Genomic DNA, 22,544 nt, shown 5'->3' with positions numbered 1-22,544 from the left:
CAGTACCATTGTTATTTGTAAATAATTAAAGAATAAATATACTGTTTTCCTTAGTACGCCATTTTGCTAACAACAGTCCTGCCAAGACGACCCCGTTGTAGTTTTTTTGACAGCTGCATGATGTATTTGATTTATTCATCGACAAACTTGGAGAAGTGCTGAACATAGCCGGTGCTGCCGTACATGCGCTTTCTTTATTTTTTCTCAAGCATATCCTATGCTTCACGAAGCTGAGGTTTATGTGGAAGTTTTAGAGAAGAATGGCGTAAACGATGAATGCATGACGTTCCATGTACAATGCATATTTATAGCGTCGCAAGAAAATGAATGTAGGTGTACTTTGTAAAGTACACTGGGCCTATGTGTGTGCTTGAGGGGTGTGCGTGTTCTAGAAGCACACACGGTGTCTTTTTTGCCGTTATTTTTTGCTGACTATTTTTGAATATATTTTGCTGACTAGAAACACTTCAGAGACCTTGCAAGTGAAATTATATTAAGGATTACATCAACATTACTATTATTCCTCCTGGTCCCTTTCTTGCTTGTGAGAAAGATGACAACGCTCTTATCTTCACAGCCAATAAAATAGCGAGCCGTGTTGCATTAAATTTAGATTAATCAAAAGCCATTTGGACATCATATGAACATTATTTAAAACGGCAGATAAATTGTGCAGTATTTTATTACAAATAGGAAAATAGGTAGGAGGAAACAGAAAACAACAAAGACGATCTATATTCCTGTGCCAATTGAGATGAGTTATGCAATAAAAGTTGAGCAGCCCGCATTGAGGAACCAGACGTAGATCCCATCTCTTGAAAGGTTCAAAAATTCTAACAAAAATTTTGCCGACCAAATCATATAACAGGACTGAAATGCAAGAACCGACTGTTATTGGAGGAGATGCCACCAGTCCATTGAATGTTTAACTACCACTCAACCAAATGGGGGTTGGATGCTTTAGACTTGAAAACCTGCTTTCATCGTAAGATATCACGAGCATGTCTGCGTCAATAATATGTTTTCATCACCCGCGCCTCGGAAAGCAACACCAAAGTCCTTCCCAGTGAAATTATGCTACACACTTGAATAGTAAAAACACCTCTAAGCAAACAATATTTCCCACTAAAATGCTCATTTTGCTACCAGAAGCTAATGAGGGCTTACGCAAAGTTTGCTTCACTCTTCGCAGCTGCAAGCCTTTTTTGTTTTTTGAAAGTCCAAAATATAGCATTTACCATTTGGTAACCTACATCAGGTATTGCTCCCATGAAGGCCCAGCGTACTTTATAAAGTACACTATCGTAGCGTTTCAAAGCATAAAGCGGCACTCATGAAACTTTCACAATGTATTTACAGTGTGAAAATATTAACTCACACAAGAAATCTGCAAAATGTAGCGGATAGATTTTTCTTGGTCCTTAATGGGCTAAAGAAACGACCACGAGAGCACCAATACGTAGGCGGCTGTTTCATAACCTACAGAAACAGATGTCGTGATATTCATGTCATTACCTATCATTTATGCTCATCATACACTCTTGTCATACTATGCCAATTTTGGTACCTTTGGTGCCAATTTTGGTTAAGGAAACTTGGTAGGTACCAAAATTAGTAGGTACCAAATGGTATGTACCAAAGATAGATAGATAGATAGATAGATAGATAGATAGATACCCTAGAAGTGCCAAATGTTCGCCAAAGAATGCCTTGCATTTAAAAATAAAAGACTGCGGATAAATAAAATATCGCATCACATCTTGCGAGCATTGCCAACAAAGCGGCAATGTGGACGCCATCTATTCTGACGTCTGTAGTAGTCGATAACGGAGGTATATAGAAGGTGCTTTCCACCATAAATTGGAATGGGGAGACCTGTGTAAGCCAAGTGATTGATAACCTTGCCTTAAAAAAAAAGTGTTTTCTTAGCAATGTTAGCAATGTTTATATTTGATGGGCACCTTCTGCCTTTCCTTGTACTTAATAAAATCATTTTAACTGAGACATTTTACGTGTCAAAACTACGGAATGGCTATCAGAGATGCCATAGTGGGAGACTTCGCATTGATTTTCGACCACCATGGATCTTTAATGTGCACCTAAATCTAGTATGTCAGCGCTTTTGCATTTCGTCCACATCAAGATGCGTCTGCCACCGCGGCAGGGAATCGATTGAACCCGCGACCTCGCGTTTAGCAGCGCAACGTCAAAGCCACTAAGCGACCGTAGCGGTCTTTTTTCTTGTACTTTAGATTTGCTCCTTTAAATGTTGTCGCTGCGTTTTTTGAAAACAGTTCTGTTTCTCGAGCTAATTATATAATGTCTTGTTCTTTTCTATTATAAGCTTCACGTGGGAGTTAGGGCTTTTGGCGTCCATTCCACTGTCGCACGTGTTTAGTGTCCCAGAACTCATCCACTTTTCCGTGTTAGGCCAGAAGGGTGCGTTAAAAAGGCTTCCTAAATGGTCTGCCACCATTCAGGGACCGCTTTCAAGTGATCAGAGCGTGGATGAGATGTCTGAATACAACCCGCAGCCACGTTCAGCGTGTTAGATCCAGCGGCGTTGTGGAATTTGATGATCTCGTCGCCGGAAAAGTGAGTAATTGTGAATGTGCCGATCCACGGTAAGGCAGGGCACTAAAGCAGGCGATACGTAATCGTTGAATATCGACGGTCTAAAGAAGGGACCGCCCGGTATCTTGCCACTATCATCCCCTTTGTGAGAGTGTCCGAGACAGCTGCATCACTTCCCTGTGCGTTGCATTACACACATGAATCGACAACAGCACGTTTGTGTGTGTGGATGCAAAAGCGGTTTTGGATGTGCGTCCGTTTTGGTGTATTCTATGGTATCACGTGACCATACACTGGTTGGTTGTGTTCTAAGCACAGGACAGTCACGTAACGAGGAGTATGTATACGGTACATTATCGGCATTCTGCGGGTAAAGAAATAATTATTTATATAAAAGAACTAGGTCGCAGTCGCTTTTACCCCTGATTGTGCTTATGTGGAAGCCTATAATATGTTTTTGCCTGAATGTGGAGGCATAAGTGAGGCGCTAAGGGGAACCCTGTGGGCACAATGCTCGCGTACCTGTTCATCAGAGCGAGCACACATTTGCTTTTAGTGGTTCTGCTTTGTCGAGAACGGGCCGCCGTCTGACATTCATGGAAAAGACACCCCTGTACAATGAACAAAAAAGGAACCCGGAGCGTTTATTACACCGTGCACAGATCACATTACCGCTTTCGTAAGCGAATGAGATTTGGCTTGCCGCTGTTAGCGTGTAATGCAGTAGGGGCTGCCGTGACCTGACCTTTTTGAACGTAGGTAGGCAATTAAGAGACTGCAACGACGATTTAAAGAGGCTTCCGAATCTTCGCGGATCCGACTTTAAGCAGCTTAAAATATAACCGGCTGGACAGATATATAAAAAAAATCATTATCTTTGATTCTTTGAAGTACTAATCCCGCGACCTTTCTATGCATCAAATGTTTTCAGCCTTTCCTATATATAAGCATCATTACGACGACCAAGATTCATGTTCGCCTAAATCACCCAGCCGCTGGTTTTGTAATTTCCTTGGTACAAAACATGGTGTGTCACCTTCGTTATATAAATGCCGTATAATTTGGCGGCGTTTACCTTGAGGCAAGATAGGCGCGTGCTCCTGCGTGACTATTCTGTTTAATAATGACTGTATTTTGCTGTTAATATTTGGGGAAATGTCACAAGGTTGTTTGAAAGGGGCCAAAGAAAAAAAAACTTTGAACTTTAAAATGCTGCCAATAGAAGCCGTTTCTGGCAACGTACCTTGTTAGCTGCTTCAAACATTGTTGTTATCATGATGAAATTCAGATGTCATAACTGTGTTTTTATACAGCGTAAAAGCCACGCTAATTTCACTATAAGCTAAATGCACATCGACGCGCAGTGACCAATTGAATGGCGATGTGTCGTTGAACAACAGCAACCATGTGTGCGCACAATTTACCTTGAAAGTATTAACTTAGAAAAGTTAGCGTCCCCAAAAATATCACGGACTGCGAAATAAGCTGTAGTAATGCAGCCGTCGCGGCTGGTAATCGAAGGCGCGACCTTTTGCTCAAGAACAGAACGCCGCATGCACTGAGCGAATGCAGCATGTTGTAATAAAATCGTAAATATAGTCGCAGATTACTCGAAAAATGTGCTCTCACTAAACGTTTTACGTGTGCCACATGCGCTGGGTAACGCGTGTTGTAATCGAGAAGCAGCTGCGTCACCTCATGCACTCGGGAGGACCCCGTGATTTGCATAATACGAGGGGCGACGAGCAAGATTTGCAACTCGTGTATGAAGAAAACCATCTCGAGTCTGAGAAAAACGATGCCGATTTTTCAGCGCCATCCGCCCTCACATTAATTCCTTTCTTCCATTGTCCTAGAGGGCTTTCCATATCTTCGTAACAAATAAAAGGAACAAAAAACAACCAAAGGAATTAAAAACAGAAAATTGTTGTTTTGCTAGTCAAACAACTAGTTAATGGTAGTTTGCAGAGCATTCAACACGTCAAAACATAGAGTTTTCTTGCGGTGTTTTTTAGGCTTAAGTCACTGGGAGCCAGATCGGTATGATGGGGTGGCTGGTAAAGCACTTGGAAAACCCAATCTAACCGGCGCAAACAGGAGTTTTATGTATCGGATCATTGTTGCACGCGAATAAGATAAGGAGGACGCCTCGTGTGACCAATACTTCTGTTTTTTCAAAGGGCATAATAGCGTCCTTCGACTCACCAGACCAGTTTCATTTTCGTGCAAGTAACCGTTTTCGTTGGCTGATCCCGTCTAACACAGCGTCTTATGCACTAGTTGTCACAAGGGAAAAGTGCGAGAAACTGGCACGTGACTCAAGCGCTAAACGTTTCGAAGCGCTGCTCTGACACGATGGAAGGATGTGTGTGGTCGCGTCCTCGTGGCTAGAACAATAATTGGGCTACTGAGATCGAAGATAGAAGTTCGACCCCACCAGCGTTCACGCATTTGTTTAAAATAGTTGAACTGGAGATATGTAGTACTTAGTACTATGTAGTACTGTAGTACTTTTAGTACTTATTTCGGAAAAGTATTCTGTTGTGCTGCACTTTTCTTTTTTTTTTTGGTACACTTGCGTTGGAAACTAGTTTTGTATTTTGCAATTGACTCTGTAGCGTTGCGTTTTGATGTTCACTTGCATTGTAACCCTGTTCCATGCTAGTATTCTTGTGCTTTCATTGTAATAAGTAAACCCCCCTTACTAAATGCCCTTTGGGCCTGGAGGTATTTTTAAATAACAAAAAAAAAAAAAATCACCAGCCCTTCCCCTGTCGAGAAAATGGGGCTTGCCGTCTGTGTATCTGACCTTCGTACTGATTTTCTTTCTTTCTCTCTCTCTATCTATCTTTCTTTCTTTCTCTCTCTCTTTCTCCCTCTTCCTCTCTCTCTCTCTCTTTATTTCTTTCTCTTTTTCTATATCTCTTTTTTCCTTTCTCTCTTTGTTTCTTCGACTTTCGTGGTGATTTTCTTTCTGTCTCTCGCTTTCTCAATCTATCTTTCTTTCTCTCTCTTTCTTCCTCTCTCTCTCTCTCTCCTTATTTCTTTCTCTGTTTCTCTTTCTTTTATATCTTCTTCCTTTTTCTCTCTTTCTCTGTTTCTTTGTCTCTCTGACTTTCGTGGTGATTTTTTTTTCGTTCTCTCTCTTTCTCTATCATCCTTTCTCTGTTTCCTTATTTTTCTCTCTCTCTTTCTTTCTCTGACCTTCGTGGTGATTTTCTATCTTTCTATCTCTCTCCCTCTATATCTCGGTCTTTCTCTCTTTATTTCTTTCTTTCTCTGTCTCTGTTTCCTGATTTCTTTCCCTCTCTTTCTCTCTTTTCGTCCCTGGTATGTGCCAATGAGCTTGGACCGTTTTCTGCACTATCGCCAGGATCAGCCCACTTTGGCGGAAGTTTTTTGCTGGGCTCACGAAAGAACCGTTGGTGGGTAGACATACAGACAGAAAAACTTTATTTGTAGCAAGTGAGTTTGGACTCCTTCAAGTCCCTGGACCACCGCACGGTCCCACACTACGTCGAGACGGTCATGTTCCTTTTGTTCATGACGTCGGCGGCACGAGCCACCGCAGCAAGCTGCGATGTCGGGTTCATAGACGAGAGCAGGACCTCCCAGTCCTCCCAGCTTGAGATGGCGGGCTGTCCCTGCGGGGGTGGATCACCAGGGCAGCCAAAAAGGATGTGGGAGAGTGTGGCGTGAGGGTCGCCGCATAAGGAGCATGTAGGGGAGGTGCCACAATGGTGGGATAGCAGCTGAGGGGATGGGAGGCGTCTCCAGAGGATCTGTTTGGAGTGGGTAAGGGAGGGGTGGGGAGGAGGGTAAGTCCAACGGTCCAAACGGGATGCTTGCGTGAGCTCTGCAAAGCTGTGCGCCCGCTCCCTCGAGAAACCCGGATCGAGGCTGTCCTGAACCCGGCAAATCAAACCTCGGGCCAATTTGTCGGCAGCCTCGTTTCTGACGGTTTCCAGAGTGAGCCAGCACCCACCGGAGCTCTACCCTGCGTGGTAAATTCTGGGTGGGGGTTGTTCAACAAGTGCGAGGCAGGGGTGTGAATCCTGCCTCTGGCAAAGTTGGACAGAGCAGTCTTAGAATCGCTAAAGATGTATTCAGCATCCGAATGTGCAAGGGCTAAGGCGATGGCGGTCTCCTCTGCCTCCTCAGGTGTAGAGCCCGAAGGAAGATGGTGAGTTTGTGGTCGAGGCTGGGTTGGGTTGTAGGCAACTGCTACAGCTTCATGCGTTGTACATGCGGCGTCTACCCAAATGACATTCTCGGCTTGTCCGTAATACTTGTGGAGGGCATTTGCGTGAGCTACGCGGCGAGAGATGTGATGCTGGGGATGGACGTTTCGAGGAAGGGGTTTAACTACGAGGGGGGTATGGATGTGTCGAGGAATGGCTGTAAGGGTTGACTGATTAGCGGGTATGTTGATGCGAAGGGAGGCGAGGATATGGCGGCCAGTGGCGCTCGCGGCGAGTCTTAAGTACTGCGTCTGAAGGTGCGCCTCAACTAGTTCAGGAAGCGTGTTACGAGTGCAAGCAGTTTGGCAGTGCTAGTGCTGTGGGGTAGGTTTAGGGCTGCCTTAGTTGCAAGGCGGATCATGGCGTTCACGCGCTCGGTTTCGGTGCGGTTCAGCTTGAGATATGGAGTGGCGTACAAAATGCGGCTAAGCGTAAAAGCATGTACAACTTTCATGTTGTAGAGGTATATGCTTCTATATAAAACTCTGGGTGTGTATATGGTGAGCGCGTCACATGATGAACGAAATATAAAGTTTGTAAAAGATAAGAGGTATCGAAACGTTCCTTCAATAAACCGAATAGCGTCCAGCGATTCGCTCAAGTTGCCGATCATCGTCGTTAGTTCCTGCACATTTTTTTTCACGATGACTGCAGGCTGGTTTCGGATAAGGATAGCATAATATTCTCCTGTAGAGCCATGTCTCATAATGAGTGACAGGGTGGGCGAGAGAAATCTTCAGAGTCGCTTCGGAGCCACCAACACCTCTTTTTAGAGAGCAAGCAGTGATGTCGAGAAAGGCTTGGTGGAACACTTATCGTGCCAAGGCTTTTGCCTGCCCATAACAGTAATACATGACCACCTGCTGTGCCACTGCCCGCAATATGCCTCAGAAAGACAAAAAAAAAAGAAAACTTGCGAACGCGCGACAAAAACTGGACAATCGGCCGTTTTCTGTTTAGGTGCTGCTGGAACCCCCCCCCATCGCTCGTCGGCCCGCAGAGCTGTGAAGGCACTTTTGTGCTTCTTGAGGACGACGGGCTTATGTGAACGTCTTTGACTAATAGTGCAATACCACACGCGTCAGCGAATTCCCCGCTAATTTCCTTTTTTTCCATCCCTTCTCTCTCTCCCTGTCATCTTTGTGTTCCCCTTTCCCAATCCCTCCACGCACTGCCATACAAAATGTTCAGTTTCGGGACAATTTCAGGGAAGTTAATTACTCCATTCTTCATGATAAGGCTGTCGGGTCGGTTTGGACGATAGAGCACGTGCCAACATTTCCAATCTCATAAGAATAAATCGCTCTCTCACTGAATGATTCAAACAGCTCAAACTGGGGAGTGGTCTTGCACCTAAACATATCTGCGTCAAAAGTAGCTGAATCAAGTTGCTGCAGCGCATGAAGGACAATCGTTGCCGCACACATTCACCATTCAACTTCGAATTGTTTTGTCGCAACTGCATTCTTTGCAGAAAAAAAAAAATTGTCACGCTCCGCTACTCAAAATTTTATTCGCGAGAGGCGACCATGTTTCACTGCCTATTGTGGTACAAAGGTGAAGCTGGAAATCCGGATAATGCGACGATGTTTGGCTGAATAGATCAGCTATCAGAGGATATACAGAGGCGATTGTCCGATTTGTGGTTATAGCCGTGTTGGATAACTTTGTTACCATTCTGCGTAAAGGTGTCGGGTTGAATTATCCGAGCTTGTATTTGTCAATTTTTTTTTACAATTTGAGCGCAGTTGCGTCCTCCTTTGACTGATGTTAGTTTTCTCTGTACGTGTCTAGAAACTTGATTCCATTTTTTTGTTTGTGCCACGCCTTTTCCTTTCGTTTTCTATTCTTCTTTTTCTTTTTTTGAGAGCAGGCCCAGTGGCGTTTTCATGTTCGTTGAAGTGACCCTCTGCGTTAAGCCAGTCGCTATTGCGTTTTGCTGCTGAGCTTGAGAGCGCGGGTTCCATCCAGGAGACGGCCGATGGATCACATTCCGATGTGGGCGGAATCCAAATACACTCGTGCCTTTTAGATGTAGGTGTACATTAAAGAACTCCAGGCGGTCAAAATTAATTCGAAATCTCCCCCTACGGCTTGCCTGATATTGAAATCCTGGGTTGGGCACGTAAAACGCGTCAATTGATTTTCCAGCGAAGCTGTATATGACCAAAAGTGCTTACATCGACAGGGCCGTGTAGAAAAAAGCTGCGTCGACAAAATTGAATCCACAGTAGCCTACTGCGCGCCGGCTGCGCTCCGTGGCTCCAGAGTGGATGACGGAATAATAAAACGTCATTGTGTACCCACAAATGTATGTGTCTCGCTTTCTTGTGACGTCGACATCACTCTAGTGACGTTATCAGCAGTTGTACTTTGGTCTTGCGATGTCCAGGACGCGCGTAGTCTGTAATAAAGAGGAAGAACGTGCATGGAAAGAGCGCCGGTGTGGGCAACAGCATGAATGGGCGCGAAGGCGACGGGAAGCCGCTATAGACGATTTTATCTTTTATTGATTGTTCGCCGCCATCTTGGGCTGTTAAACAAACAATTTATACGTTTTCACGTACCATGGTCATCAAATGCTGAACGCACTTATACAACTATATTCATGCTTGCGAATCGACTGTAGTAACGCACACTTCGTTGTTAAAGAGAGAAAACAACAGTGTTAGCAGCCCAAGATGGCGGCACCTAGACGCTTCGGTAAAATAGTCTATAGCCGAACGCGTGTCATCCGAATAATCCGTAACGAAAAACAGCTTGTCCGTGAGGATCTCCTTCGCGAACAGGGCCGGTATTTTGTAGCGATGACTTTCCCATGCTAATGCCTTTTCGTGCTTTTCGCGCTTGGTCAGTGGTCAGAGCGACGGTCCGTTCACGTTGTCAACGGGATCAGCCGGCTATGAACGGTGGATGATAAGACTAGCATAGAATAAAGCATAACGCATCGCTACAAAATACCGGCCCAGAAGCGGCAGTGGACGCGAAAGCATCGGCAACCAATTGCAGTATACCGCAGTGACCACAAAGCAATGGTTACCAGGGTGACAAAGTAAAGAGAACATAAAAGACGTTAACACCAACGAAGTTATGTGTGTCTGTATTTAATCAAAATAGCAATTAACCACATATAACTCATTATAGTTAGCAAGTACAGCTTCACTGGTCTTCCATCTTCACATAGTGGAACGGCTCTGAATTTTCCTTAAAGCATTAGTTTCTTTTCATGTCTAACGCGGCTTTGCTGAGAGGAGGCGTATACACGCATAGGGCCTAGCGTATCATGGTCACCGTATAACGCAAAGCTAAAACGCTCTCGCTCTTGGCTACAAAAATAAGAAAAGTTGTCTTCTAACCACTTTATTTTTTTCCCGTATCTTCACCTCCTTCTAGATGTCTTGCTGTGCAAGAGAGCTATCGTATCATGAGGAAGGGGTGAAGGACAGATGAAAGAGAATTGTGGCATATGGGCGAAGAGTGCCGAAACTTCGCGCGACAAAAGAAGCGCCGTAACGCACAGCCTAGCGACTGGAAGAAAAAAAATACCAAATAAATTCTGGGGTTTTAGTTGCAAAACCACGATCTGGTTATCGGGCATGCCGTATTGGGGGACTCTGGATTAATTTTGACTACCTGGGTTTCTTTAACGTACACCAATTGCGCGGTATACAGGGGCGTTTTCGCACTTTGCTGCCATGGAAAGGTGGCAGCTGCAGCCGGGATTCGATTCCGCGACCTCGTGCTTAGCATCGCAATGCTAAAGGCTCAGCTGAAGCCGGGTCATAGTTGCCAACCGTCCGAATTCAGCGCGACAGTCCGGACTTTTGAGGAAGCGTCCCGAGTCTCGGCTTGACCCAGTCGGCACGGCCAAATGTCCCGACATTTGGTATTTCTCTACCGAAAAACAGTGAATGGACTACATTTTCTTTTAATAATAGAGGACAGCTAGCTCGGTTGCACATCCTTTTTGCACATCCTGTTGTGTTGTAATACACGCAAAGGCATTTTTGTTTTGTCACCGTTCTACTTATATTGTTGGTCCTAATCATTCGCAGTACCGCTATTTGTATCGGTAGCTTTGTTAGCCCGTCGACTTCTACACGTTACTTGTTGTAAATGCCGACATGGAAAGACCTAAGAAAAAATTTACACACCATCCTGGCCCTGCGAAAGTGGATGCCGAGCGAAGCTGTTGAAAACCACCGCTACACCGGCTGAGGGGGTATGTAATTCTTTATTGCATTGGAGTAATGGTAATAATGGTAATTTAGAGTAATAGCAGTAATGCCAGTAATGGTAATTTTGACAGCACGCTACAGCTTGCCGTATTGTTCTTTCCTTTTCCCTTTGCCGCTCCTCGTACTCACGCTACTCCTCGGGAGTCCTAACTATACCTTCCCTACCCATATCAGTGCTGCAACAACACTGAAATCATTTGCTACGCTCGTTCTTTTACATACAAAATGCTAGTGGCGTCATTCCCCACGTCGCAAGCTGCCGTCGCCGCGGCAGCTTGCGCAACAGTAATCTTTACCGGGAAAGTATGCGCGGAGCGCTACGTGCTTCGTCTCGTTGCCAGTAGCGCATTATCATCAACTATGTGTTTGTGACGCTTGTTTTGTGCTTGTTCTTTATTGAAACGAATGTTGTTATATTGCATGCGTGATTTCAAACGTTGAATGCACTTTTTTCTTCACTTTGCTGAGGGCTTGAAGCCTGCGCCGAACCTGCGCCGCTCGTCGGCCCGGTATTGCACTACCTCCGGTATCAGCCCACATTTCTGGTAACGGACACGAACAAATGCCAGCCAACTAGAGGCTAAGAGCTTCGCTGTAAAATCGCGCGACATCGTTGCGCGTACAGACTGGCAGCCCTTGGCACTGGCCGAATCGGTTGTTTACAATCGCACCTCCTCTTCCCCCCCCCCCCCCCCCCCCTACCTGTCCGGACTTCATCCGCACGAGAGTTCGCGGCCCTAAGCTGGCCGGGGGAAGCACATGCTATATTTAGGTCCTAAAACGAAGGCATTGCCAGATGCATGAATCGGCTCTCCATATTATCTCGCTCTATGGGCACAGGCTTGAACAGAAGACAACAAACATTAGTAGTGCTTTCTCTTATCTCATACACTATGAAACGGAAACTGCTTGGTCAGTGTTTTGCGTGCACAGCACCTCGAGACAGATTGCTTTTCTTTTCTAATAACTTGCTTCTTCCAATGAACGCTCTTTAACATTTACCTCCCCCTTTTCAATTCCTTATTGACTGCTAGCCCATGATAACTTGGAAGTTCTTTGCAGTTTTTGTTTTCTTTTTTTGTTTATTGTAGTCATCATAATAGTGGGGTCGCCGCAACCGCCGTATCGACGCGGCTTAACTTGTGATAAAGAGCAGATGTTTCCGGGCGAGGAAGTAAGTGATAAGTAACCATTCGTTTCTTTTTCACGAGGGGTCGTCATCTCGTCTTTGTGACGTGTCCACGAGAGCGAAGGCGCCTTTATCGCCGTGGCGACACTTGTCTTATCTTAGCGCTACGAAACTACGGCATACGCCAAGCTTGGCTTGCGCAGCTCGCAGCCTCCAGCACTTGCAGTGCGCCATCGCAATGAATGAGCGCGACGGAGGCGTCACTCAAACGCGAGTTCCTCTGCCGCAAGTGCTTTACGACGACCCATCGTTCAAGCGTCGACGAGCACTGTGGTTTCTCGCGTTCGCAGTAAAGGGATCGACACGTTTGTAGAAGGCCGCGACCCTGTGGACTATTTCCCGTGATCGCCGCAGTGTTGTGTGTGCACGGCTGAAGGGATCGTTGTAACAGTGCATGTGCGTCCGTGCTTCTTCGACGAGCCCCGAACAGGATGGCCGAGGACTGCGCGTGGCTGACGACGCGCACGCTATTCGGGTTCGGCGCCGGCTTCGACTGGCGACGCACGTCTTTCTTGGAGCCCCTTCCTCCCGAGAGAGTGTGCAGCTACTGCGGGCTCGTCGGTAAATGGACGGCGCTGTTTCCCTGCTCTCACACCGCGTGCACTCGCTGCTACCGCAAGTTCGTGCGATGCGGTCACACTTGCGTGCTGGACAGAACGTGCTTCGCGGGCCGTCACATCTACTGGACCTCCTTTTCCGAGGCAGACCTGGCTCGGCTAAGCGTAAGTGCGTAGGTTATGCGATCATAGCGCTGATGTTGTCGGGTGTAAGCTTCCGGTGATGGCTGCTTTCGCGTTGCGTACGCGTGAGATAAGCGTGTTGTAGACGAGCGCGAAAGGGTACGCATCACTCGAACTCGCGCGTGCCTATTTTTAATTTTTTCTTTTTTTTGGGGGGGGGAGGGGGGGGGGGGGTTGGCGTGCGACTTCTGGATTTTCGATTTCCGACGCAACGCCCTCTTCGATGGCCATGGCGACATGCGTATGTGTACAGAATAGCATCATTAGACTGATCTCGATACTAGCCGCGTGCCGCTGGGTTGATATCATTGCTTGCCGCTGGGCTGCGCGAATTGCCTGATGACGAGTAAATGGAAAAACGTCGGGCGGTACATGAAAATTCAAATTATGGATGAAAACAACTAATTTCCGGCCTAAGAAAGCTTTCCACGCCAGCTGTAGCTGAGATAGGTGGCCCGGAAAGGTAGTTTGGCCCAGGCTCGCGTGATCAGTGAACTTTTGCAATCGACTGTTTTACGCGTTGTATGGTACAGTCGGGGACAAAGTTTCGCGGGATCCGAGAGCGCGTGCCAAAGCGGCATTTCGGCACCCTCTGACGAAGCAAGCGACCAGTATTGCAGGCATACGAGTGCAAAGGACACGCTTACGCACTGTCATGTTTGGAGACGAGGCGCTTACTTCTTAAGAGGCCACTGGAATACAATTCGGCACGTGATCACTAATATAAAAAAAAAATTTGAAGCTGCTGCTTACGCTGTTTCTAACGAAGTTTTGTTCCGCGCACCTCGACTTTGTTTCATGTGTACTAGTTCTCGCCAATTGTATTGGGGTCGTTAGTATTTGCTGTCCTCTCGTATCATCAAACGCGTGGGCGTTATGGTTGTTGCAGTTGTAATGTCATTCTGGAAACCTTTCATGTTTACACTTGATAACTGCGACGACAAATGAAATTTCTGGCATGCGACACATGTATCTATCACATCATATCGCGATCGCACGAGAAGATCAAGCGTGTGGCATGTTGGCGTCTGGTAAAATAGAGAAGCGGCAAAACCGGCGAGCATGCGCACGAGGCACTCTCTATTGCAAAACGTCAGCTGATGCGCCTTCCCTTCAGAAAGGCACACATTTCGTTTTTTGCTATCAGCGGCGCCTCCCTCGTGTACCGCCACAGATATTGAAACCCCGCCGCAGCAAGTATTTGAAACTTCGCTTCTGTTTTTCGTTAAATCTGATGGAATGCCTTGCGCATACCAGCACCGACGTCCCTGCATTCGGCTGACCTCGTTGCGGCGTCTTCATGCCGGTGAAGGATGGATGGCGCTGCACTGCCGCATGACGTCATGCATGAGCAAGGAACCTGGAAAGATAATTTGCACGATAACACAAAGGGCAGTGTCTTGCTATCTGAGGCCGAGCTGACCGCCCTAGTACAAAAATATGCAAGAGCAAATTTACGCTATGGCATGAGGCACGTGGCTGCTTCAGCAAATGTCCGGAGACGAATTAACTGTACTGCGATACAGTTAAACCTGATTTGCGCAAACAGGTTAGGTGACTACTTGTCGCACTTCCGTTTTAAAGAGGATGCCATTACAAATCATCATCAACCCTCCCGGACTGTTTCTTAGTACGCTCCCGTATCATGTGTAAAAGTTGGGCGTCCTGAGGTGCAGAGTGAGTGCGTATGTCACCAAACCATTGTATGAAAGCCGGAGCTAGGCAAAATGAATTGCTAGTGAAGAGGGGACTGCTTCCATGGACACCTCTACCCGCCATATTGGCTCTCTCTGACGGGCCGTGGAGGCGTTACTTCAAAAGTTCTCAGGAAAAACGGAAGCTTTGGAAAATTTCTCGTGCTTTCGTAACGATGACAAGATGTGAATTGGATGTCACACATTTAGGCCAAAGCTTTTGTTTTCTGGCAGCTGCAGAGCAATGTGTGCCCTAAGAAACGTGAAAGGCCGAGACAGGTATTGATATATGACTTGCAATGTTGCGGAAACATTGTGACGTTCTCAGACGCCCAGTTTGCCGGGGTCTGTTCACATCTCGGCATCGCTGTATTTGCACCGTGCTTAAAGGCCGTGAAATTCCTTTGTGATTCACCCCATTGTTTACATCGCTCTCAGAAATGGCTGAAATTTCTGTTTTCAACTATACTTTTTGAGCAGGAAGCGCGTACATCAAATAACAGTGACACATATACCTGTTAGCGAATGTAAGGTACCTGAATTATAATTATCACGTTCACGACGGCGGCTTCTTACACTAGGAAAACGTACGCAGGCGCGTACCTTTCAAGTTCTAAGATTTTTGTTCAGCGTATTGACTCTTTTCGCGGAGCAGTTTGCTCTAAGGAAACGAGATGGCGCTTTCGGCGTCGCGCCGCATGTGGCCTCAGCGACAGCGCACGAATACGAAACCATTACCGCTTCTACCTTGATTCTGTGCGATCAGATGTCGAATATGCAAATGAGTTTTCTCTAACGCACTCTGATCCAATCATTCTGGATTGAATCATGTGAATTGAAGACGTGTGCAGTAGTTGGCTGCGTAAATAGTGACTGTCACATTAAGGAATGGAATGAGTCTGTGTGGCCAAGTTCGCGTACCACTGCTGCAACTGTTCGTGCGTGTTACCTCTTTTCTCGAGGATACAGAAATTTGCTCATCCGCCAGCTTTGTATCGCTAACTATCAAAGGAAGGGCTTCAGTCTCGGAACTTTGGCAAGAGTGATGTACCGCTAGTTCAACAATGACAAATGGAGTAGCACCGCTTCCTGCTATATTTTCTCGCACAGTATCTGCACACATCTACCCCAACTGGCACGGAAACTTACGCCCATTATGTCGCCAACGTGTCAAGAATTAAGTGAATGGGCGCACACTTGAATATGTGCGCACTGTGTATGCGCAATAAATTACGGACTACACCGTTAGTGCACGAATGGTCGAAGCTGAATGTTTCGTGACGGTCCACAAGAGCAAGCGAGTTACTAGCGATAATACATCTTTGCTAAAAGGCGTTGCAAAGTACAAAACAGCTACGCTTCAAGCCTTGAGCGCAGCAAGAACAAATCTATCGGAACTGAGCACATCCGCGAGCGATTAGGCAGAAAATAGTCAGATTGACCGCACCGAGGAACTTCACCGAGTGAGAAACGTGACAAGTCACTGCTTCCAATTATTTGCCAAATTAAGAACGAAGAGCAAAACGTACTACTCCTGATTAAATTCATCAGCGGAATGTTTCGATAGCTTGCAATACATATTTAGCCCGGGCCCGCTTTTACAATAAGCACCATATACTCCGCTCGTGCCGTTTGGACATAGCTTAATCAGCTCCGAAAGCACTTCTGCATGTTGTCTGAAGCTGTGACCAAAGCTTCGTGTCGTCCACCCAGTCACCGCCTATGGTATATCCCGAAACAGGGGTTTGCTAAGCCGCACCGGGGGCGTCATACACATCCCTTGTAAACACAGAGGCAGTTGAGGCAAGCAATGGACGCGTCACCCCTTGATCAAACATGGCAGCGCCCACGGGATCACTGCGAAAAGGGTCAATAGGGCGAAGACAGTAACAGGAAGACACAAAACAGGTACGAGCGCTCGTCCCTGTATGTTCCTGTATTCCTGTTACTGCTTCGCGTTATACGCCGTTGCACCATACTGAAATAGATAATTTTCACTGGCGTCATGTTGGCCGCCATTTTGGTGTTATGTCACGTCCACAAGCTACGTAAGAAGGAAACATGACGGCACGACAGGCGCGTCTTTGTGTGAGCGACGAATGGATAACAATGATAACCCGCTGAAAAAATGGGCACGTCACAAAGCGCAGCGATGCACGCATGATATCATAGTGCACTGACGTCATCGTGGTCGCGATTTTCGGGTACTAACATAGCGAGAAGCCGCGTCTCTGACGTCATGTGAAAACGTTTCTAGTTCCCTCACTTGGTATGACTGGTTAACGAAGTCAACAAGCGCTGGCGGGGTCACTGCTCAAGCGACCCTGTATGGCGCACGCATTGCTAGATGTGTGATCGCTTCTCGCCAAGCAGAGTGACTTGTGTTGCATAAGATTGCGATAAAGCAGTGGTACACATCGATGAACGCTCATCAACTCTTGTCGGCCGTTCACTCTTTCTCAAGGCCGGAAACGATCGTAAACGTGCTGAAAGTGGGGTGAACTGGTAGCTATTCGTTATGAAACTGCAGCGCACACACAAAAAACGGGGACACAAGGCAAAGGTAACACACATGCGCCTGTGTGTTACCGCTGCCTTGTGTCCTGGTTTCTTGTGTGCTCGCTGCAGTTTCATAGTGAAGAGGAAAGAATCGCTTTGGCCGCCGCCTAGAGCTCGGCTATCTATCCACCGTGGTAGCTCACTTGCTGCAGAGGACGAGGACGCGGGTTCGATACCCGCAGCGGCGGACACATTCAAATGAGGGCCGAATGCAACTAAGCTTCTGTTATAGCACATTGGGTGCCCGTTAAAAAGTTCAAGAAGTCAGATATAATACTTGACCCAACTAAGTTGAGTCCACGTACCCAGTGCTGGTCGGATGAACCGGAATGCGATTCAGGACGCTCAGATTCCACCGTATTAGCGTTTTGAGGCACGAGTGGCTCGTTCACATTCGGAGATTTAGAGTCAAAGAGGCGCAGAATCCAGCTAGATGCCGCTAAAATTTTGTATCCTTCACATTGCCAGTCCTTCACACTGCGAGAGGTGCGACAAGCTCTCAAAACACCGCGATAACAGCGAAAGTGCGCATTATTCTACTGATAGCGCGATATGCCGAGTATAGACTAATTTATACGACCACTCAATGTTTTTCCACTGCACTATTTTTTTAAATAATTCTTTTTGGCCCGCGTCAAGGTGGCGCGCTTTTATTTTTCGCCTGAGTTAATCCTTCCCGTCATTATGCTTCGGTTTCACGTGGCTGTTGTGGCACAGAGCTTGGCAACTTCTCAAAGCCTACGCCAACATCGCTTTCAGGGCAGTGGTCTGCGAAATGCCGTGCTCGAACACGGTCTTCTCCATTTCTGAGCACCGCGAAGCATGGGTAACTTGCTGACTCGCGTTCGGATTGGTCAGCGGCGATGCAATCCAACGGCAGTGGCAGCAGAAATCTGTCTGGAACCGGTCGACGCGAAGAGCGCCTTTTCGGCAGAATTCGCCGCCGCCGAATTGCACCCCACACAGCTCTAGACGCCGAACATCTCAGTGTGAACGATGATTTAAGACACCGAGCCTTACGATCCAATAAGGGCATACAGTATGGCGAACTGGAGCACCCAAAATAGCACCCCTTGTTTCTTCGAAGACCGCCACAGCCAAACGACATTGTCGTGTTGTAGTCAACAAAGTACCGAACACTGCCAATACTCCTGAGTTGGAGTTGAGTATTCAGCTCATTATTGGAAGAGCTCGCTCCCAGTTAGACAGCCGGCACGCAAATCGCGATTATCCCCGTGAGCGCTGTAGTAGCTCATCGAGTCTAACTCAGGGGGAAAATCCGCCTGCTAATTGCACATGCGTCACAGCGCATTCCAGCCTAATCGTTAGGGCGAGAACGTAGGCACTATAGGGATCGGACTTTCGGGAATATGTACCAGTCGGCAAAATTACACAAAATAAAGCTCATCTAAAAAAAATCAAATCTAGTTATGCGTGATTCTCACGCACAAACTAAAAACCAACGAGTGCGGTGGAGATTTCGCAATCCTATTTGTACTGCGGTCTTTAATTTCAGGCAACATTCTTGGGCGGAGAAGACGAGCGACATTATCGCCTAATATTTAATCCCTATATTTTTGCTCAGAGTAGTACAACAGTACTCATGTTGGGCGCACAATGAGATTAGACAAGATTTTTTTTCGCTAGATAATTTGCGACATAATTAAACAAATTTCGGATACAGCAGACAAGTCTGGAACCTAATGATAGTTACTTTTGTAACACTGGTGATTTCGTGAAAAACAATCACCGACAAGAAATAAAACAACTTACACGTGATAATATAGTGTGCAGAGCAGTCTGCAAGGCCTCATCAAAGCACACGTGATCGTTCCATTGTGTATAATATCTTTAAGGCAGTCCCTACGGTGTGACGGTCCGTCATAATAACGCAATTGCTCAAGTGCCTGTCACTGTGAGTAGTCTCAAAAGTTAGAAGGTCCTTTTTAATCCATCGCATGTTCGCGCTACTCGCTACATTTCATACAAATGTATGGTTGCAGAAGTACATTTGCTTCTTTCTCATTGTGGTCTCATTGTTTGTTGGCTTCTTATGATATACAGGGTGTTTCAGCGAACGCTTTCAAAATTTAAGGTTGCCTGTGGCAGATAGCCCCATTCTAGTTAATGAGCTGATCTACTCGAAGAGGCGGACATTACTTGCACAAAAAATTGAAATGCATATTCGACTAGTCAACAAAAATTCACTAATTAAGTTTTTAACTAATTACCTGATGGCCCATATTGCAATTTACAAATTGTAGCCGTGGAACTCGCAAGGAAGATCCACTTAGAATTCTCAGGATGACACCACTTTCGAGATATTAATTCCCTGAACTTTGCGGAGAAATGGATTGGCGTTCCAGTTAATTTTGTTCTTCAATGCATAAAACGACGTTTTGTTAATCAAGTAACTGGAACGCCAATGCATTTCTCTGCAAAGTTCGGGAATTAATATCTCGAAACTGGTGTCATCCCGAGATGATGATGAGAAACGCCGTAGTGGGGGACTCCGGAATACTTTGGACCACCTCGGGTTTTTTTAACGCGCACCTAAATCTAAGTACGCGGGTGTTTTCGCATTTCGCCCCCATCGAAATGTGGCTGCCGTGGCCGGGATTTGATCCCGCGACCTCGCCCTTAGCAGTCCAACAGCCACCAAGAAACCACGGTGGGTCGGGCTGCGCTCATAAAAAATGCACATTTGTTGGAGGCAATTTTATCAACTAAACAAAAAACTGTACCTGATGTTTAAGTCTACTGCACGAATGTATCGCTAGTTAAGGTAATCGTATTGTCGAGGTTATACGTAACGAAGTACAATCGACACAAATGACTTACAATATTCACAAAAAAAAGGCAGCAGAGGTGCGCGACCTTGCAGAATTACAACAAAATTTTCAGCGAAGCTGTGTCTTTCGATCAGTTTCAATAAAAGTTTCACTTACCTGCGATTATATCGTATAGTTTAAAAAGTTGCCCGCATATGACCGTGTTGTTTGAAACCTTGCCCGTATGTAATGCTTCAAAGCACTTGTTAGAAATTCTCAAAAAGCCAGTAATTCCTTAACAAATCTAACTTCGCCATGACATTTACCATTTATCTCCCTACTCCCCCCCCCCCCCCCCGCGCCATTCAAGTTTTGCTAGCTTTGATATATCGGTTGAGCTCACAGTTCTCCCAGCGCAGCTGGATCAATTCTGCTCTGTTCGTGACACACATTCATAGAGCTCCGGATCGCGTGCTTGCGTAATTTACTGCAAATATCATAACCAGTGATCTGTCTTTGAAGTTGACACACATAGTGCCCATACCGCGCCCTATATTTTTCCCAAATATAAACAAAGTGTCTTGTTTAGTTCACTGAGGACATCGATGAAACCAACTAGGAACGCCTTATGACGCATGAAAATAGGGGGAAATACGACGGCTCAATAATTATTTGCAATGCAATTCTAACTGCACCAGGAACGCGAAAGTTTCGTCGTACATTGCACTTACCGTGACCCCTGTCTTTTTTTTCCCCGAAATATAAATCTGTTGTAACCTACAGCTATATCGAAACAATGGTAAGCATAGCTGGAAGCGACCATATCACACGCTCTGGCACTTGAATAAGATTTTTTTTTGCAAAGACCGTGTTTGATCCAACCTCATTTAACTTCGCTCAGAGAGCTTTCATAGCTAGCGTACCCCAAACTTTCGATAAATTTGGTCTTGGTGGCATTTATAGTTCTGTGACGGCTGTGGGCTCAATTCTGCCCCTTAGACAGGCTCATAACACTCTAGAGCGCTGCATACGTAATTTATTGCGAAAGCCCCAATTACCCATCTATTTTGAACTTTACCTACACATCAAACATTACCTGGTCTTCTGAGTCACAAAACATAAAGAAGCTGCTTCCTTTAGTTCAGTGAGGACACAAGGTAAACCCAATATATCGCGCATGAAAATATAAAGAAAAAAAATGAGGGTTCAATAATTATTCGTACGCTCCTAAATAAACCAGAAACGTAACAACTTCGCGACACATTCTGCTGAAAATGCTACCTCTTCTGCCAAAGTATAAAATATCTGAAACACAGAGTTCTCTTGGGACATTGGGAAACCCAGCTAATAAGAGCAGTGTGATACTTTCGAATACTTGCTTAGTTTTTTTTTTTAACTGCATTTGATCAACATACATTTACCATCGCACATACACGCATTTTATCATCGCACATCCCACGGTAAATTTGGCGAGTTGTGCCCCCTAAGTTCGCAAAATTTGACCTCAATTGTAGTTAAATCTACGACAGTGAAGCCGTCTATACTATTGGAAAAACGCGAATTTAACCCACTGATTTGGGACATTACCTAGATATTGCCCGTGCTATGCCCCTAATTTCCCCCCGATATAAACAAGATTCCTTGTTCAACTCACCGGGGACACCGGAGAAACAAACTCCGCATCTAGTATGATGCACGGAAACACATAGAAAGAACGATGGTTTAGCAATTATCTGCAACACTTGCATTTAAAACAGGAAAGTGATAGTTTCGCCACGCATTGCACTTGAAATTATCCGTATTTTCACGGAATTTCAAGTCCATATCTTGTGCAGTTGTTTTGGGAGTCTGGGAAACATTTCGACAAGCGGTAGTATGGCACTCTGGAACACTTCAATCAGTAACTTTCTGCAAAGGCTGTAATGAACCTGAACAGAATAACGATAAATTGCTCCCTACTCAGAACATTGCTTCCTACTTCGAATACATATAAGCACCGTGCCCCGCATAGTTTACCGAGGATACCGGGGGAAGACAACTAAATGTTGTGTATACCGCAGAAAAATTGGGAGAAAGCAAGTATTCATTAATTGTTTTTAGAGCATGTAAGCAACCTTTTTGGGTACACGTCACCAAAAAGTGGGTTTCCATTTTTTCAAAGTATGAAATATTTTCTGTTCTTGCTCCTGTACAGAAACAAGTAATAGTGTAGCTCTTATTTAAAAACGGCCTGAAAATGAAAGCGATAAAATCCGAAGTCGCACAGGCCTTCAGAAAAAATTCAGTTTAGTGTTCTATTGGTATTGAAATGGATCTGCGCGTTCGACAAAGGTCATTTTCACGAAAATATTCATGTCGTGATTACACAATGAAATTCGATAGTTATACCTTTGTTTTTTGGTTTGATTGGTTTGATTAGATTTTTGATGATGATAAGATACTGAGACTGCAATGCTATGTAGACTATCTCTGGACGGATACTCTCATAGGCGTGTATATATCGCCTTCAAGCAATTTTGAAACGAAAAGATTAGCAGA

At 45.6% G+C, this 22,544-nt stretch overlaps 1 protein-coding gene across 1 annotated transcript in view; it reads left to right on the top strand.

Moving 5' to 3' along the window:
• Positions 1 to 12,291: 12,291 nt before the first annotated feature.
• LOC119466510 (uncharacterized) overlaps positions 12,292 to 22,544 on the top strand; it is a 42,937-nt gene continuing 32,684 nt past the window's right edge. Inside the window, exon 1 of the mRNA XM_049657094.1 lies at positions 12,292 to 12,964. Coding sequence (XP_049513051.1) covers positions 12,674 to 12,964 — 291 coding nt within the window. The 5' untranslated portion in view covers positions 12,292 to 12,673. The remainder of the gene's footprint in view (positions 12,965 to 22,544) is intronic.

The sequence above is a fragment of the Dermacentor silvarum genome, chromosome 10 (genome assembly GCF_013339745.2).
Source record: "Dermacentor silvarum isolate Dsil-2018 chromosome 10, BIME_Dsil_1.4, whole genome shotgun sequence".
In the NCBI taxonomy this organism is placed as follows: domain Eukaryota; kingdom Metazoa; phylum Arthropoda; class Arachnida; order Ixodida; family Ixodidae; genus Dermacentor; species Dermacentor silvarum.
The sequence above is the reverse complement of the archived record's forward strand: the minus strand, read 5'-3'. Positions and strand labels throughout refer to the sequence as shown.